Source organism: Schistocerca gregaria, chromosome 5 (genome assembly GCF_023897955.1).
Source record: "Schistocerca gregaria isolate iqSchGreg1 chromosome 5, iqSchGreg1.2, whole genome shotgun sequence".
In the NCBI taxonomy this organism is placed as follows: Eukaryota; Metazoa; Arthropoda; class Insecta; order Orthoptera; family Acrididae; genus Schistocerca; species Schistocerca gregaria.
In genome coordinates, this window is record NC_064924.1 from 168,171,864 (window position 1) to 168,190,690 (window position 18,827).

The following is an 18,827-nucleotide window of genomic DNA, read 5'->3' on the forward strand; positions in this document are numbered from 1 at the left end:
CTCCAGACTCTAAGGCCCAAGTGTGGCTGCAACTGCAGTGATCAGCAATCTTTGCTGGGGTGGGAACTAGGGATATAGAAGAGGCGGGGGCACGGAGAGGGGGAGAGGGGGGACAGGAAAGTAGAAGTGGGAGCATCAGAAGGATGTGATGAAGTGAGAGAGAAGAGTGAGGGGGTGGGGGTGGGGGGAAGGGGAGAGGAGAAAAGTGGAAATATCTATGCAGGTGCTTTGGCAGGATAGAAGATGTGTGCAATATTGGAGTGGGAACGGGGAAGAAGATAGGCAGGTAGATGACAGGTGTTAGTGGAGGGTGGGACCTAAGGAGATATGGGAACTAATGATATGTTGTGGGGAGAGTTCCCACATGCACAGTTCAGACAATCAGGTGCTGGGTGGAAGAATCTACATGGCACTGGCTGTGTAGCAGTTGTCAAAGTGAAGCATACTGAGTTGGGCAGCATGCCTAACAACTGTGTAGTCCAGCTATCTCTTGGACACAGTTTGATGGTTGCCACTCATGCACACAGACAAACTGTTAGTTGTCATGCCCATGTGAAATACAGCACAATGTTGCAGCTAAGCTGGTAGATCACATGACTACTTTCAGAGGTGGCCTATCTTTGGTGGGCTAGGAGATACCTGAGACACGACTGGAGTATGTGATAGTGGGAGTATGTACAGAACGTGTCTTTCATCTAAGTCTATTGCAGGCATATGAGCCATGAGGCAAGGGGTTGGGACAGAGGTTGAGTAAGGATGGACAAGGATATTGTGCAGGTTGAGTGGATGGCATAATACCATTGTGTGAGTGGTGGGGAGGATGGTGGGTAGGATATTGCTCATTTCAGGGAACAATGAGAGGTAGTCAAAACCCATGCAGAGGAAATGATTCAGTTGCTCCAGTCCTGCATAGAAGTCAGTTATGGGAGGAACACTTCTTTGTGAGTGGACAGTGGGTATATGGAGGAGGGTAAGTAACTGGGGAGACAAGGTGTGGAAGATCTATTTCTGGACAAGGTTTGCAAGGTAATTTCAGACTGTGAAAACTTCAGTGAGACCCTTAGTATATTTGGAGAGGGACTGCTTCCAGCTGTGACAGTTGAAGAATTGTTGGTAGGTCTGATGTGGACATAGGAAGTGATACAGTCATCCAAGTCGACATCAACATTCACAAAGTTTTCTATTAACAGTAATAACAAACACAATTTAATTAATTAGAAACTTTCACTAAGATTTGGAGATGGATTGGATGGATATAAATACTTACAAGAGAGGGGCCATTTAAGAATAAATGTCATCAATGACATGATCAAAATCAGTGTTTTCTTTCCTTTTTTATTAAGCATACTCTAAATGATAATGACATTCTGTATAAGTTTTTCACAAACACTGTTCAATGACAAGTTGTATAGAGAGGTATGATATAAACTCAGTTAATAGACTGCAAATATTTGGAGAAAATGTCTATTAACTATAAATGTCACATTATAGCAGTCTTTTGTTACTTTCTTTTTTCTTCATAATGATTAATTTTTATTTTACATTGACCAAAGAAACTAATAATTGTTTAGAATAACAAAGCAACATTACATCTCTAGTTCAATACAAAAGATATATACTCAACTGTATATATTCTATTTCCCAGATATCTTGTTATTTAGAAAACTAAGGGATACTTTTAACAACATGAGAAATAGCACACACATTTCTTTAACAATATGCTCAGCTTTTCAAGTTTTCAACCTCTTTACGAATATTTTCCTTTGCCTGTGCTTCAAATTTTTCACGAAACTCCTTTGTGGCATATATATTTGGGATCAGCAAGAAACTCTGCAGAATCTAGAAATAGTAAAAGTGCTATTAGCAATATAATCATATTTAATTAGGAACAAATGAGTATATTATTAACATTTCAGGACACACTCCTAATATATATAATTTCTGCGAACAGGCTTGCAATGGTACTGTTATCGGTAATCGATAACAGTTAAAGGTGCAACCGTAACTCCAAAGTAAGAAAATGTGTTATTTCTGAATTATAAAAAACTGTTTCCAATAGATGGAGGAACAACAGCCTGGATGGCTGGCAGACCTGGACTCATAATGTTAGGCAAAATGGCCTTGTCATGCAGCAATAGGAAATTACAAAGACTGTATTTCATGGTGGTATGCAGTAACAGATATTCAGTAAGAGAAACCTGTATTTCACCTCTTGACCTGTAAATTATGTAATAGAACATTCTGATGAGTAAAAACACGATAAGTACTTAGATGAATCTAAAGACTGTCACTTTCATCATAGACTACTAAAATTGTGTTGAATAATACTGGAAATATGTAATTCTTAGGTGATAAAATAGTTTTAACAGTACTGTGAGTTTGCATCCAAATTCATCTGCAAAGAAGCTTTGAAGTCAGAAAGTTTAAACAACTGAATAACTTACACATTTATTGTACTTATGTTGTATCAGCATTGATTAAACTACGAGCAATAGAAGGAATCACTGATAGGTACTCCACGAAATATTCACGACAGAGCAGGGCAGGCTGGGTGTATAACAGAACTACAGGCAGCAGACGAAGCACAAGGCATTTAGCAAGTGAACAGGCAGATTACTGATAATGATGCAGTGACAACAAGGCAAATAGCAAACATGTTTAAAGCAGTCAGAGGGTTACATTACTAAGCTTCCAGATTCAAAGAATGTATTTGATCTTATCTAGCATTATATAATTTGAAAGTTATTTAAGATAAGATACAAGATTTTATTGTTTACATGTACAGAGTAACAAATTATGCTTAAATACTGTTCTAAAAGGATGTGGTTAATTAACATTTAAAGACATATGTATAGCTAAGAAGTATGAGGAAATGTGTGTAAATTATGTTAGTATAAAATTTGTGAAATAAACCTATTTAAATAATTTCTGAAGTACTGGTATAATACACCCCAATTTGGTCTACAAACAGAACCATGAAACATGGAGGGAACAGAATTTTAGAGTAGTTATGTGCAGTAGAATTATTTTATTGCAACCTGACTTCTCTGGAAGATCTATGGCCTCCTGTACAATACCCTTACAGTAATTTTTTCTCATACTGTCAATAAAATAATTGCTGACATTTGAAACTGTGTCAGCTTTGTACTATACAGCAACAACTTATTTCTTTATTAGGATCACACACTATTCTTGTCCCAGTTTGCCTTTTAAAACCCCCAGGCATTTCTCCATTGTTGTCAGGAGTTGTTTATTTAATATATGGTGTATAGGGTTTTGAAGATTTAAAAACTCATTTTAAAACAATACAATATACTCTACAGCACTACTTTTTACAGGATTTTCAGTTAACCATGATGATGAAGAAAATTCCTTTTTCGTCCTACAGGATATTGTGATGCCTTTAGTAACCCATGGTTTCATTCTGGTAGCCTCAGGATAGTTTCTTAGTAAATAGAGCTTTCAATATGACATATCATCATTTGTGAACAAGTATTTTTAATATTTATGTCCCTATTTGGAACGCTTCTCTTCTGTCAGTTCCATCCCCAAAATGTAGAGCTACTTCCTCATCACATGGTTTACACTTTTTGAGTCACACTTGCCCTATGCACATCCCTGCTGGAATACTAGAAAGACTTATTTCACCAAAATGCAGAGGAAGATAGAGATTAGTAGATGATTCGCCAGTACTCAACCACTTATTATTTATGTCAAACATTTTGAGAACTACTAAGTTGTCAATAGAACTGTATGAGGTATAGGGCCTAAAGACTGCTATTCAGCAACCATTCATTATTCCTGCCTCATCTCCGAAGGAAAACTAACATTCCTAAATCCCGATTGTTCATATTGAGATATCTAAGTTGTTACTGGCTAAGTTGTCACCCATACTGATAGTAAATATGAATATCACCTGCTTTTCTGTACCTTTTAAGCCACATACAAGTATTTAACGTATTTTGTTAACTGAGAAAACATACTTGCCACAAAAGGCAATGAAATATGAACTGTGAATGACAAAAAAGGAATTATATACAGTGAATAATTCATACCTTCAGTCGCAAACTTTTGTATGTATTGTCTGGTAAAAATTCATATTCTTTGCGAATGAGACTCGCATACTCTGCATAACTTTCGGGATCTGTGCCAAGGACAGCTACATCTATGTCCAGAAAATAGTGACAATCCTCATTACCATAGGTGCCACCTGTTTTATGCGCTTCTGTGCTGTGGGTTGCGGCAGCTTCTAACAAATTCAACACTTTGGCTCTCAGAGGAGCATCCTGAAATAAAGTATAGGTTATTGAACCACACCACTGAATATTTCATTTGCATACCTATAGCAATAAAACCTTGTTTAAAAATTATTCAAATAAGTAGGCAGTTCTGAAAAATAATTCAGTTTAACATTACAATGCTATTTTGAGTATCACATTATGAATATTGCTTGCTTCACTTTCTGTCAAATAGCAAAGCATGGTGATATACGTTCAGTTTTTAATACTTTTAATTATTTTAAAGGATACTTAAATAAAGTAAAATTGTTTTTTTGTTTGTCACCAATAAAATAAGGTACAATATAGTTGCCAGGTTAACATAGACTAAGACTGATATCTTGATTCTTGAAACTTCCTGGCAGATTAAAAGCATGTGCCCGACAAAAGATCATTCATGTTGCTTCCATAATGCAATTAAAGTAGCACTTGATACATAAGTTTGAAAGACTAATTTATATTAGATGACCTATTGTGGCTATAATGATGAAAATATTTGAGGTCATTAAAAGCAAAAAAGTGTAAGTGACAAAATCATGATTCTGAGTAAATGAGTTCCAAAGTTTGTATCTAAATTAGAATTTATGTCTATTTTTTTTCACTGTCTACAATAACCATCACATGGAGTGATTATTAATAAAGCTACACACATACAATATAAATGAATTAAATTTAGAATGTTGTGCTCAGTAATGTTTTTCCCAGTAGCAGTTACACCCCTCTGCCTCTAAGGACACCACTTGCATTCCTTTGAACCTCATTAATATTGGGTATAAAATGAACCACAACAATGTTATACAATATTTTGCCCCAGTTTCATGTATTACATTAATCGATACAAATAACTTTTATTGATTATACGTATAATGGGGAGGATAATGCAAATGAATAAACAATGTTGTTACATGCAGAAACACAAATATCCAAGGAAAGTCTTAGGTCATACATATACAAAGACCCCTATTTGATTTTATTACAGGAAATGTCTATTTCGGTATAAAAGTTTCTCGGTTCACTTCTCATGCCAAATTCCGATAAAATTCCCAGCTTTTGATGATATCCTCCATTAGCTTTGTCAGTTTTGGTCCCTGATGAAGATGATGGAGGATATTATCAAATCCTGAACTTTTATCCAAATCTGATGCAGCAAGTGAACCGAGAAATTTTTATGCAAAGATTTCGTTGCAAAAAGCTTTGTAACCATAATGTATAATCTGAGTCCCATATAGCATCATCAGAAGGCACCACATTAGTAGATTGTGCACTTGGCCATCCACTTGCTGGTGATCTACTGTATTGTTTGGAAACAGATGTTTTTGATTTGTGCTTGATATTTGCAAATGTAGGATGGTAAATTTGAGGCACAAATGGTATTAACTGCTGCATATTCTCATATTTCTCTGTTGATATGGCAGGTGGTAACAGCACAATCAATTGTATTATCTCTGAGATTGGGCATCTTAGGTTTGACTGTGTTAAGTCAATGGACTCAACATTCGTGTCATCATTGACGATAGTCTTAGGAACCATACAGGAGTGGCTTGAAGTGAGGAACTTGTGGCCAGTAGTCTTCAGTGAGATGTGCTTCATGGTATACATCCACAACATACTGATGTTTTTGTTCTTGTTCTGACTCCCTGCATTGTCACTAAAAGCAATGAAGGTCATTACAGATAGAGGAAACTGTTGTACATACTTCAGCAAACTATTACAATTAGTATTTTTACTGTCTGTCTGTTCATTACCTCCATCCTTCTTAATATGCTCATCTTCTTCCATTCTTCTATTTCAATGTTTCAAATGCAAAAACAGCCTCAAATTAATCAAATTTTAATGTTTTGAATCACCTGATCATGGAAGTTTGCAAAAACTTGGAACCAAAGAGTGTTCCTTGTGACTCAGAAGTTACTATCTGCTGAGAGTTGCTTTTTTATCTTTAAAATCTAAGAAATCAATATCCTGATTATAAACCTACATTGAAAGTAACCCAGTCACAACACTGTCAATCCATTATAAATGACATTACGCACAATCTAATGATGAAATAAGTAATTTGCAAACAAATTAAATTGACTATCCACTCTTAATTATTGTTCAAATTCTACCAGACCATTCAAAAAATACAGATAAACTCATATTATGGTCTAGAAATGTATAACTGAGTATTACTGTGTCATCCACCACAAAATACTCACTTTTGGTATTTCACCTTGATCTGCAAAATTCTGAAAATGTTCCACATTGTTTTCGGCAGCATCTACTGATTTTGGGTTGTATTCAAAGCTGAAAAAAGTTAAAATTTTATAAATAACTTTGGTTTACAACCCATCTGAACACATAGAAAACACATCTCAATATTGAATCTAGAGAGATTCACACAATACTTAAAAAACATTTTTCAAAATTTATGTGATACTGTTACTATAAGGGGTAGTCAAATGAAAACAAGAAACTGTTTACTGTTTCAAAAGCAGCTGTCATAATGACTGTTAATACATTTATACCACTGTGAGACAAGATGGTCAATGCCTTCATGGAAAAACATTTGCGATTGCCTACAGAACCGTGATTGTACTGACGCATGCACATCTGCAGCTAAATGAAATCAACAACTGTGGATGTCTTTCTTCATGGAGAGAGATTAGAACTGTATATAGAATGTGGAAGGACTTCTCAGCATACTCAAAACTTCCACAGCATCAAAACAGCCTGCCTCTGAAGCTGAGTGGTCAGAGTAGATGGCTGCCATTTGGAGGACCAGGGTTTGATTCCCAGTACTGCAAGAAATTTCCTCATTGGGAGTATTGGTCGGGGTTCACTCAGCCTCGTGATGACATTGAGGAGCTGCTTGACCAAACAATAGTGGCTCCACAGCCTGGAAATTCTGAAAACAGCCAGGAGAGAGGCATACTGACCCCATGCCCCGCTACACTGCATCAATATGAGCCATAAGGCAGATAATGACACAGAAGCTGGTAGACATCCCTTGGGCTTCACAGCCTGATGAGAAACTTTTTTATACTCAAAACAACCTTTGCAAAATGTGGGCAGGCTCACAGGTTGCCAAGGTCATTTCGAGTAAGTTGCAGAAGTTTTTCAGGGGAAGTCCTTACGCATCCTCCACACAGTCCACATCTCTCCCTATGCGATTTACATATTTTTTAGATCTGAGGATAGAGATTTGTGGCCATCAATTTGCTTCAGATGAAGAGGTGCACACCTGAGAGCAGCCACAGCTCTGTGGGAAAGGCAAACATTTTTCCATGAAGCCATTAATCATCTTGTCTCACAGTGGAATAAATGTATTAACAGTTGTGTTGATTATTTTTGAATTTATAAATATTTTACTTACTTTTTCCCATCTGTCTTGTTTTCATTTGACTACCCTTTATACATCTTCCTACATGATAAAATTAATTCCAAATAAATATTATAATACCAATTTATTTAACTATATTGCATTAATTTTTCAGCTGAGACTACGCAAGGCATCAACTTACGTTCACAATTTTATTTAGAATTTTCTACTATTGTAGTGTCTTGAGATTATTAGCGGCACTCACTGCCTGTCATCAACAGTGTAACACACGCATAAAGATAATTTAATAAAGTGTGTTATGTTTCACAGTATGCGTGTATCATGTTACTACAAAAATAGTATTCTTTCCCTATCAAGTTACAGGTGAATGCGGGAGACTGTGAATGACTTAGAAGATGGGCCACACTACCACATACAGCTCATCGCTAGCCACCACATGCTGAGACCCAACACTCATTGATGTTTATGCACTGTCCCTGTGTGCTCCATGTATCTGTTCTAATGTTTTAGAGATGTTTTACAATTTTCTACTAACAAGGAAGTAGAAAGAGAGCTGGAAATATTATTCCATATTCCATTAAAAAGTACTGAAAAATATTACTAATATTTAAATGAAGTAATTTTATGCTGCAGTTCTTTAGTTTAGCAGAAGAGGAGAGAGAAAAGGTATTTACTGAGCATGAGTATGTTGAGAACGATAACTTTTGAATGGGGCCAAGTTTGATGTACACGAGGAAAAGAGTGGATTAATAATTCTGAACATTATATTGAAGTTCTATGCTGCTCAGCAGTGACAGTTATATTTAGTTTACTTGATGATAGGTTATCAGGAAAATTACCTAGAGTCCTCACCTCCAAGCATTTTGGTCATTCTCATGCACTTAAATGTCAAAGTTAAAACCTGAAACTAAACTCTAAAATTAAGTAGACATCACAGAGCTGTCACCCTTTACAACAAAGAAGAAATCACATGCTTCTCTACATACAGGACAATAAATTATGCCTTTCAGATACATAAACTGCATACAAGATACAGTTAAAGTGCCTGATTGCTGTGGTTGATTTAAGCAAGAGAAGACCCCTGATATTTCCAATGGCCAGCAACCATCGGTGCTTCACAGCTGAAAGCTGGCAACAACACTGTCAACTGTCAGGTATCCTCTCCCGCCAATTGTACCACAGCTCCGCAGATGGAGAGATTGAAACAATACATGATGGGATAATGAAAATTATTTGGACTGTTAAAGAAGATGATAATTTAATCAAGATGGGTGAGTGACATTTGATAGTAGAAAAAGGAAGAGAATGAAACATACTATGAGAATTTGGACTGAAGGAAAGGAATGAAAAAGTAAACTGCCTAATAGAACTTTGCACAGAGCTCAGTTTAATCACTGCAAACATTTGGTGCAAGAACCATGAAAAAAGGTTGTGTATATGGAAGAGACTGGAGACTCCAGACAGTTGCAGATGGACATATGATTTTAAATTCCAGAACATTTCCAGTGGCAGATGTGGACTCTGGCCATTATTTATTGATTATAAATTGCAAATTAAAACTAAATAAATTGCTGACGGGTACTAAATTAAGGAGATATGGTCCAGTCATATTGAAACAACCAGAGTTGTTGAATGTTTTGGAGGGTGCATGTGGCAAACTTAGACTGAAACAAGGGAAAGATATACAACAGAAGACTAATGGGTGGCTTTGAGATAAAAACCTGTGAACACACCAGAGGATCAAATAAGCAATAAGACAAGACCCAGTAAAAATCCTTGGATAACACGAGATACTGAATGTAATTTATGAAAGCAAAACACATAACACAGATAGTTAATTAGGCCAAACAAGATACAAGCAGCTAAAAAATGAGATTCACAAAGTGAAATATGGCAATGCAGGCATAGGTAAAAGACAAACACAAATATGAAAAATTATGAATGACTAAGGGCAAAATAGATATCAGAAGACTTAAACTTTTCAAGGAATGAGAACCATCTGTGGGAATATCAAGCTTTGATGGCAATCAATTACTAAGCAGAGGAAGTCTGAAATGTGGAAGGAATATATAGACAGGCTACACAAAGGAAAGAAATTTGAAGACAATATTATGGAAAGGGAAGAGGATGAAGATGACACTGCAGACGTTATAAAGTATGAGGAATTTGACAGAAAACTGAAATTTCTAAACTGAAACAAGGTATCTGGAGTAAACAACACTATCTCAAAATTACTGAGATGCTTGGGAGAACAGACCATGACAAAACTATTCCACCTAGTATCCAAGAAATATAAAACAGGTGACAAACCCTCAGACTTTAAGATAAATGTTATAATTCCAGTCCAAATGAGAGAAAGTGCTTAGAGATTTGAATATGACACAATAATCAGTTTAATACATCACGGTTGCAAAAGAATGAAGCAAATTATTTACACAAGCATGGATAGACTGATATAAGCTAAAGTTAGGGACGATCAGTTTGGCTTCTGGGGAAACATAGCAGCATGTGAGGTGAAACTGATCTGACAATGTCTGGAATACACTATGAAATACTGAAGGTAACAGGGATAAAATACAGAGAATGGTTTTATTATGCAGCTTGTACCTGGGCAATTAAAAAGAGGCAAAGGTTGTGAAAGGGAAGCAGTAGTTGGGAAGGTAGTGAGACACAGTTTTAGTCTACTCCACATTACTCAATCTGTACACTAAGCAAGCAGTAAAGGAAACAAAGGAGAAATATGGAAACAACCAGAAATAAAAACTTTGATGTTTCCTGATGACTTTGTAGTTCTGTCAGATGGAATGGACAATGTCTTAACTACAAGTTAGAAGATGAACATCAACAGAAGAGAAACAAGTGTAATGGAATAGAGTAAAATTAAGTTATGTGATGCTAAAAGAATTATATTAAGAAGTAAGACGCTATAAGCAGGAGTGAGAGTTGTTATATTAGCAGAAAAAAACTGATGATGGTTGAAGAAGAGAGGAACTGTGGTGCTAATAATAATAATAATAATAATAATAATAATAACAACAACAACAATAATAACAACTGCAGAAAATTCTACTACTGATGAGGCACATCTAATTTTACATCATTATTCTGATACTCGCACTTAAATGTTTGTCAAAGCGTTCATGGAACCAGTTAATGCCCCATTCTCAAATAACGTGTAGGAAAAATGAAAATGTAAATATTTTCATGCAAGCTCCAATTAATTTTATTATGGTGGTCATTTCTCCCTATGTAGATGCGAGACAATAAAATAGTTTCGCATACAGAGGAGAAAGTAGGTGAATGAAATTTTGTTAAAGGATTTTGCTGCAATGACACATACTTTTATTTTAAAGACTGCCACCACAAGTTGTTTATCATATTCATGATTCTTTTCCCAATTTCATGATAATGCACAATGAGCTGCCCTCCTTTGAACTTTTTCAATGCCCTTCACTTTCTTATCTGGTAATGATTCCATACTGCACAGCAAAATTTCATAAGAGAATGGACAAGTATAATGTAGGAAGTCTCTTTAGCAGATTTATTGCATCTTCTAAGCGTTCTGCCAATAAACACAGTCTTTGGTTCACCATCCCCACATTTTCTACATGATGGTTCCACTTTAATTTTTTGTAATTGTAATACCTCGGTATTCAGTTGAAACTATTACCTTTAAATTTATATCATTTATCATGAAACTGAAATTTAACTGAATTTTATTAGTACTTGGGGAACCTAAAGTATCACTTCTGTTTCACTACATAATATCCTGTCAGTTACTACAAACTGTGATCTTTTTGACAAGAAATCATGAATCCAGCCACACAACTGACGATACTCCATAGACATACAATTTGGTTAGAAGCTACAATGGTGCCCTACACATCAAGTGCTGTCAGCACCATGCACAACTTATTCATCATACACGATGCAGCGAGGTCAGTCCCTACAGTGCATATGACACGGAACTTTGCAGCCCCACATCTTCGTGGCCAGACCCAACAGAGGAAATCAGCAGCACTCCGACCAGGTCATCAGGCAACGTACACGGGGATGGAAGAGGTCATTGGCAAATCACACCTCTTCATGCATCTTCCACACCACACACCAAAAATAGGCCCACACATATCACAAAATGATACAGCCATTTAGGCCAGGGCATGATCTCTGGAGATCAGTTCTGTTGCAACCAGCAGCCTGAAGATCTCCATTGCACCGCACCAAGGACTGGATCATCGACTTCTGGAGAGCGCGCCGAATTCTCAGCTGGGATTCTTAAAAGATCAGTGACATGTTCATTGGGACTTCATATAATTGTACTATTGTTCATCTAGCTGACAAGATAGTGTCAGGCTGGAAGTTTCTATCCTTGTCATACCTAAATATTCAATTACTGTCCTCTCTCAATAGAACTTCAGTGAAGTACATCATGAGAGTTTACAACTCTTTATTTATCTTGATTTAAATTTGTATTTGGACTTCGGTTTTAAACTTGAAGTGAGAAACTTATTTTTCCATTTTAACTTAGAGTTATTAGGACTTTAAGACTCTGCTCATTGTAGAGTGTGATTATGGAAACTTAAATTACTGTTTTTAATGTGAAGCTGCTAAGAATTTAAGATTTTCATTTAAGTGTGTGACTCTTTTCAAGTATCCTGGAACTTAATTTAGAATCCTAAGTGACTCCATTGTTTATGAGCCATCACTTCTTTTGCTTCACTTACTGGAAGTTCACTTATTGAAGAACCACCCCTTCTTTTGTTTCACTGTGGAGAATATTTTAGTGGAAACTGTACTTGATCAACTTTTGTTAGTTCTCTATACCTGGGCTGTTTACTTGTGCCCACCAGTGGAGAAAACATCAGAAGCTACTTATGATGAACAGTGTCAAAAGCCTTCTTGAAATCTAGAAATATGGAATCAACTCGAGATCCCCTGTTGACAGTATTCATGACTTCTTGTGACTGAATTGAACTATGGAGAAAAGAATGCTATGGCACAACCTGATTAAAAGAAGGGACTCGTTGACAGAACACATCCTAAGGCCTCAAGGGGTAGTCAGTATGGTTACAGAGGGAAGTGTATAGTTGCAATAGTTAGGCAGCAATGAAACAACCTGCACAGGATAGACTAGCATGGAGAGTTGTATCAAACCACTCTTCAGACTGAAGAGAACAACAACAACAACAACAACAACAACAACAACAAGTTTATGAAGATAGGTCATTATCCATCAAACAAAAAGGTGATGAGTAGTGGATAGGCACGTAAAAAGACAGGTAACTGTTAAATTTCCAAGCAGTCTAGATGGCATTCCACTTTCCCTACACAAGCTTGGAAATTGTTCTGGCAACATAATATTTCACTCGTACAGTCAGCCTAGTCTCAGTCTCCACTAGTACCTGTTCACCAAATGCAACCATCCCTCTCTCCTCTGTTCTCACCCCACATCACAGTCTTGCCCACATGCAAACCTCTCACTATCTCTGTTAGTTTTCTGCTCCACCCTTCATTACCTTCTGAAACTTATCATTACCTCTTTCTTCCATTCTAGATGCTCTTCCATCCATCTGTTTCCTTGTTTCTGCCCTAGCAGCTCCCTGACCTACCCTGTTTGCACCTACATAGTCCACCCCTCCATAATCTATCCTGATTACACCCACACTGTTCCCTCTCCACATCCATATCCCTTAAGAACACTCCTTCCAATTCCCCACCATCCACTGCAGCTAAGATCACTGCTCAAACCTGTCTCTCTCTCTCTCTCTCTCTCTCTCTCTCTCTCTCTCTCTCTCTCTCTCTCTCTCTCTGTGTGTGTGTGTGTGTGTGTGTGTGTGTGTGTGTGTGTGTGTGTGTGTGTGTGTGTGTGTGTGTGTGTGTTGCACATGGAGGTGGGGGTGTATATCCTGCGCACATTTCCAATCTATTGGGTGCAAAAATTTACAACAGTTATGACTGTCATGTTCCTTAACTCCTACAGCAGCTTAACCAGAAAGTTGGAGGGATTCATAGATGTGAAACCATCACGTCATCTTCTTTTCTTTATTTTAATTAGATTACAATTTAATTTTACATCAAGAATAATATAATCACAATTAAGATCGCACAGGTGCTATTTCACTTATGCACATGTTATTGATAGCTCATTTGTTTATGTGAAATATGAAACACAGCACATTCCTGTTATGTTTATAGCTGTTGTGTTGGTGGGGTGGGGTGTGAGGGAGGGACTGTCAATGCAGAACATCCCAACTCCAAGGTTATGAAAACACAAGAATTTTCACATATCAAAGATGTGCTGTGAGTACCCTGATTTGCAGAAACAGTCATCTGCAACAACTGCCAATGATATCAGTTGCCATTACATAAAAGCACTCGCCAATCAGTTTGGATGACAACAACAACCACTAGGCAGTTCTACATCCACTACAACATCATCACTCGAGGGGTGCAGATGACACTATCCTACAGTGTACCGCTGCCCACCTATGACAAAGGCCACTGAGATTAGAATAGGTGCACAAACAATGCTAGTGAATATTCTAAGCATCTGCAATTGTCTCCTGGACTAATAAGTTATACACATTAGTGCACACCAAAGGCAAAATGTGAGTATGTCAAAAACCACAGGAGGCTGTCTCTCTCATTTGCTGACAGGACATTATTAAGACAAGTGGTGGAGGTATTCTTGTGTGGGGGAAATGATATATGGGCGGCTGATAGGTATAACACTATATCTCTCTGGTGAATGATACAGGAATGTACTGCCCAAGCAGTTGAATCTGTTTCTTTGCCTACAGTTTGGCAAAGACAATGCAATACTCCATTCCACCGTAGTGGTGACAGCTCCATGAGAAACAGTTAACAATGAGTGCTTGCGTGACCTCCCAAGTCGCCTGACCTATATCCTCTTGATGCCATTGAGCAAGACGTGAATGCATTGGATGCAGTCTTGCTAATCTCTGTGTGTTGTTGACTGCAGTTATATTGTTGTGGATTGGGTTGACCTGATGTGTCAGTGGTGTCATACGGTAAGAAGGTGCTACAGACTACACTGTAGATGTACCTAGTTAAATTACTCATGAGGGAATGTAAGAGGGTGTATATTATACTCCTGTGATCAAAAAATTTAGATTGATCTGAATATACATTTTTTATGAGTCACACACATTACCTCAAATTCCTGTAAATCTTTGCAAAATATGTGTTATGCCACAGATTTCATCAAGGAATTATCTAAAAAAAGAGAAGCCAATTACAAAGAATTAATCTGTACACAATATTAAGAATAAAATGTCCTACATTGCTTAGTACTATTTGCACATATATTAGCTAAATGTACCTTAGTAAGTTAGAATGAAAGCTGCTTACTTGAAAAAACACATTTCTTCCTTAGTTACATTAAACAGCTGTGATAAATGGACCAAAAAATAAGTTTGTGGAGCTTACATTCAAAATATAAAGCATTAAAAATAGTCCCTGTCTGAATGATGTCTGAAACAAACTGTTCAGGAGCCAGCACTGACTGGGGGCAGACAGATGCATCCTTTTTGGTGTTGTTCATAATCATAATGGAATCAATGGAAATGGTGCTACAGTAGCAATGATGGGTAGTATACCTGATAAATGAAACATTGATATAAATTTTTAAAGTCAACTATTTTTGAAATCATGTCATCCATAAAATATCCCAAAACATGCAAAACAGAACTCTGCTTTCAATTTACTTGAGAGCAGCAGATTGGAGTAAATGAGAAGACTCAGGTATTATGTAGGAAATATCCCTGATCAAGAACATGGGGTGATGAAAGGGTTGTTATTAGTGAAATGTCACCAACAGGCAAGACTTTAAATTCTGAAAACTTAATGTGACAGACAGAAGTAATATATTAGTCCTAAGGTGAGGGTCTACCCCCATGAACCATGCACCTTGCCGTTGGAGGGGAGGCTTGCGTGCCTCAGCGATACAGATGGCCGTACCGTAGGTACAACCACAACGGTGAGGTATCTGTTGAGAGACCAGACAAACGAGTGGTTCCTGAAGAGGGGCAGCAGCCTCTTCAGTAGTTGCAGGGCCAACAGTCTGGATGATTGACTGATCTGGCCTTGCAATTCTAACCAAAACGGCCTTGCTGTGCTGGTACTGTGAAAGGCTGTAAGCAAGAGGAAACTACAGCTGTAATTTTTCCCGAGGGCATGCAGCTTTACTGTATGGTTAAATGATGATGGTCTCCTCTTGGGTAAAATATTCCAGAGGTAAAATAGTCCCCTATTCAGATCTCCGAGCAGGGACTACTCAAGAGGACGTCTTTATGAGGAGAAAGAAAGTTGGCGTTCTACGTATCGGAGCGTGGAATGTCAGATCCCTTAATTGGGCAGGTAGGTTAGAAAATTTAAAAAGGGAAATGGATAGGTTAAAGTTAGATATAGTGGGAATTAGTGAAGTTCGGTGGCAGGAGGAACAAGACTTCTGATCAGGTGACTACAGGGTTATAAACACAAAATCAAGTAGTGGTAATGCAGGAGTAGTTTTAATAATGAATAGGAAAATAGGAATGCGGGTAAGCTACTACAAACAGCATAGTGAACGCATTATTGTGGCCAAGATAGATGCGAAGCCCACACCTACTACAGTAGTACAAGTTCATATGCCAACTAGCTCTGCAGATGACGAAGAAATTGAAGAAATATATGATGAAATAAAACAAATTATTCAGATAGTGAAGGGTGATGAAAATTTAATAGTTATGGGTGACTGGAATTCGGTAGTAGGAAAAGGGAGAGAAGGAAACGTAATAGGTAAATATGGATTGGGGCTAAGAAATGAAAGAGGAACCCGCCTGTTAGAATTTTGCACAGAGACATGTAAGGATGTTGGTTCAAGAATCATAAAAGAAGGTTGTATACATGGAAGAATCCTGGAGATACTAAAAGGTATCAGATTATATAATGGTACGACAGAGACTTAGGAACCAGGTTTTAAATTGTAGGACATTTCCAGGGGCAGATGTGGACTCTGACCACAATCTATTGGTTATGAACTGTAGATTAAAACTGAAGAAACTGCAAAAAGGTGGGAATTTAAGGAGATGGGACCTAGATAAACTGAAAGAACCAGAGGTTGTACAGGGTTTCAGGGAGAGCATAAGGGAACAATTGGCAGGAATGGGGGAAAGAAATACAGTAGAAGAAGAATGGGTAGCTTTGAGGGATGAAGTAGTGCAGGCAGCAGAGGATCAAGTAGATAAAAAGAAGAGGGCTAATAGAAATCCTTGGGGAACAGAAGAAATATTGAATTTAATTGATGAAAGGAGAAAATACAAAAATGCAGTAAATGAAGCAGGCAAAAGGGAATACAAACGTCTCAAAAATGAGATCAACAGGAAGTGCAAAATGGCTAAGCAGGGAAGGCTAGAGGACAAATGTAAGGATGTGGAGTCCTATCTCACTAGGGTTAAGATAGATACTGCCTACAGGACAAAGTGACCTTTGGAGAAAAGAGAGCCACTTGTATGAATATCCAGAGCTCAGATGGAAACCCAGTTCTAAGCAAAGAAGGGAAAGCAGAAAGGGGGAAGGAGTATATAGATGATCAATACAAGGGCGATGTACTTGAGGGCAATATTATGGAAATGGAAGAGGATGTAGATGAAGATGAAATGGGAGCTACAATACTGCAATAAGAGTTTGACAGAGCACTGAAGGACCTGAGTCGAAACAAGGCCCCAGGAGTGGACAATATTCCATTGGAACAGCTGACGGCCTTGGGAGAGCCAGTCCTAACAAAACTCTACCATCTGCTGAGCAAGATGTGTGAAACAGGTGAAATACCCTCAGACTTCAAGAAGAATATAATAATTCCAATCCCAAAGAAAGCATGTGTTGACAGATGTGAAAATTACCGAACTATTAGTTTAATAAGCCACAGCTGCAAAATACTAACGCGAATTGTTTACAGACGAATGGAAAAACTGGTAGAAGCTGACCTCAGCGAAGATCAGTTTGGATTCCGCAGAAATGTTGGAACACGTGAGGCAATACTGACCCTACGACTTATCTTAGAAAATAGATTGAGGAAAGGCAAACCTACATTTCTAGAATTTGTAGACTTAGAGAAAGCTTTTGACAATGTTGACTGGAATACTCTCTTTCAAATTCAAATTCTAAAGGTGGCAGGGGTAAAAAACAGGGAGCAAAAGGCTACTTACAATTTGTATAGAAACCAGATGGCAGTTATAAGAGTCGAGGGACATGAAAAGGAAGCAGTTGAACGGAATGGATAGTGTCTTGAAAGGAGGGTATAAGATGAACATCAACAAAAGCAAAACGAGGATAATGGAATGTAGTCGAATTAAGTCGGGTGATGCTGAGGGAATTAGATTAGGAAGTGAGACACTTAAAGTAGTAAGGGAGTTTTGCTATTTGGGGAGCAAAATAACTGATGATAGTCTAAGTAGAGAGGATATAAAATGTAGACTGGCAATGGGAAGGAAAGCGTTACTGAAGTAGAGAAATTTGTTAACATCGAGTATAGATTTAAGTGTCAGGAAGTCGTTTCTGAAAGTATTTGTATGGAGTGTAGCCATGTATGGAGGTGATACACTGACAATAAATAGTTTGGACAAGAAGAGAATAGAAGGTTTTGAAATGTGGTGCTACAGAAGAATGTTGAAGATTAGGTGGTTAGATCATGTAACTAATGAGGAGGTATTGAATAGGATTGGGGGGAAGAGGAGTTTGTGGCACAACTTGACTAGAAGAAGGGACCGGTTGGTAGGACATGTTCTGAGGCATCAAGGAATCACAAATTTAGCATTGGAGGGCAGTGTGGAGGGTAAAAATCGTAGAGGGAGACCAAGAGATGAATACAGTAAGCAGATTCAGAAGGATGTAAGTTGCAGTAAATGCTGGGAGATGAAGAAGCTTGCACAGGATAGAGTAGCACGGAGAGCTGCATCAAACCAGTCTCCGGACTGAAGACAACAACAAGAACAACAACAAGGTAAGGGTGCAGTGGAAACTAAACTACAGAGCAGGTAATCTTGTGTATGAACAGAGATAAAGCTAAAGAAGTTGAAAATAACCAAAAGAAGACAAACTAATGAAGACATAAATAAAAGAAGTCACAAAACATATAACAGAGATCACCATCATCTGCAAACTGGGTCAATAATTGTCCTCTGTTTCTTCCACCATGATCACTACACAACAGACCTAACGCAGATTCACGA

General features: G+C 37.6%; 1 protein-coding gene across 2 annotated transcripts in view; it reads right to left on the reverse strand.

Annotated features, from left to right (window-relative positions):
* Positions 1–1,315: 1,315 nt before the first annotated feature.
* The window catches only part of LOC126273371 (uncharacterized), a 30,568-nt gene continuing 13,056 nt past the window's right edge, over positions 1,316–18,827 (reverse strand). For both annotated transcript variants that reach the window (XM_049976922.1, XM_049976921.1), the window contains exons 2-4: positions 6,473–6,560; positions 4,056–4,286; positions 1,316–1,839 (exon numbers count right to left, since the gene is read on the reverse strand). In XM_049976922.1, coding sequence (XP_049832879.1) covers positions 1,723–1,839; positions 4,056–4,286; positions 6,473–6,560 — 436 coding nt within the window. In that variant the 3' untranslated portion in view covers positions 1,316–1,722. The remainder of the gene's footprint in view (positions 1,840–4,055; positions 4,287–6,472; positions 6,561–18,827) is intronic.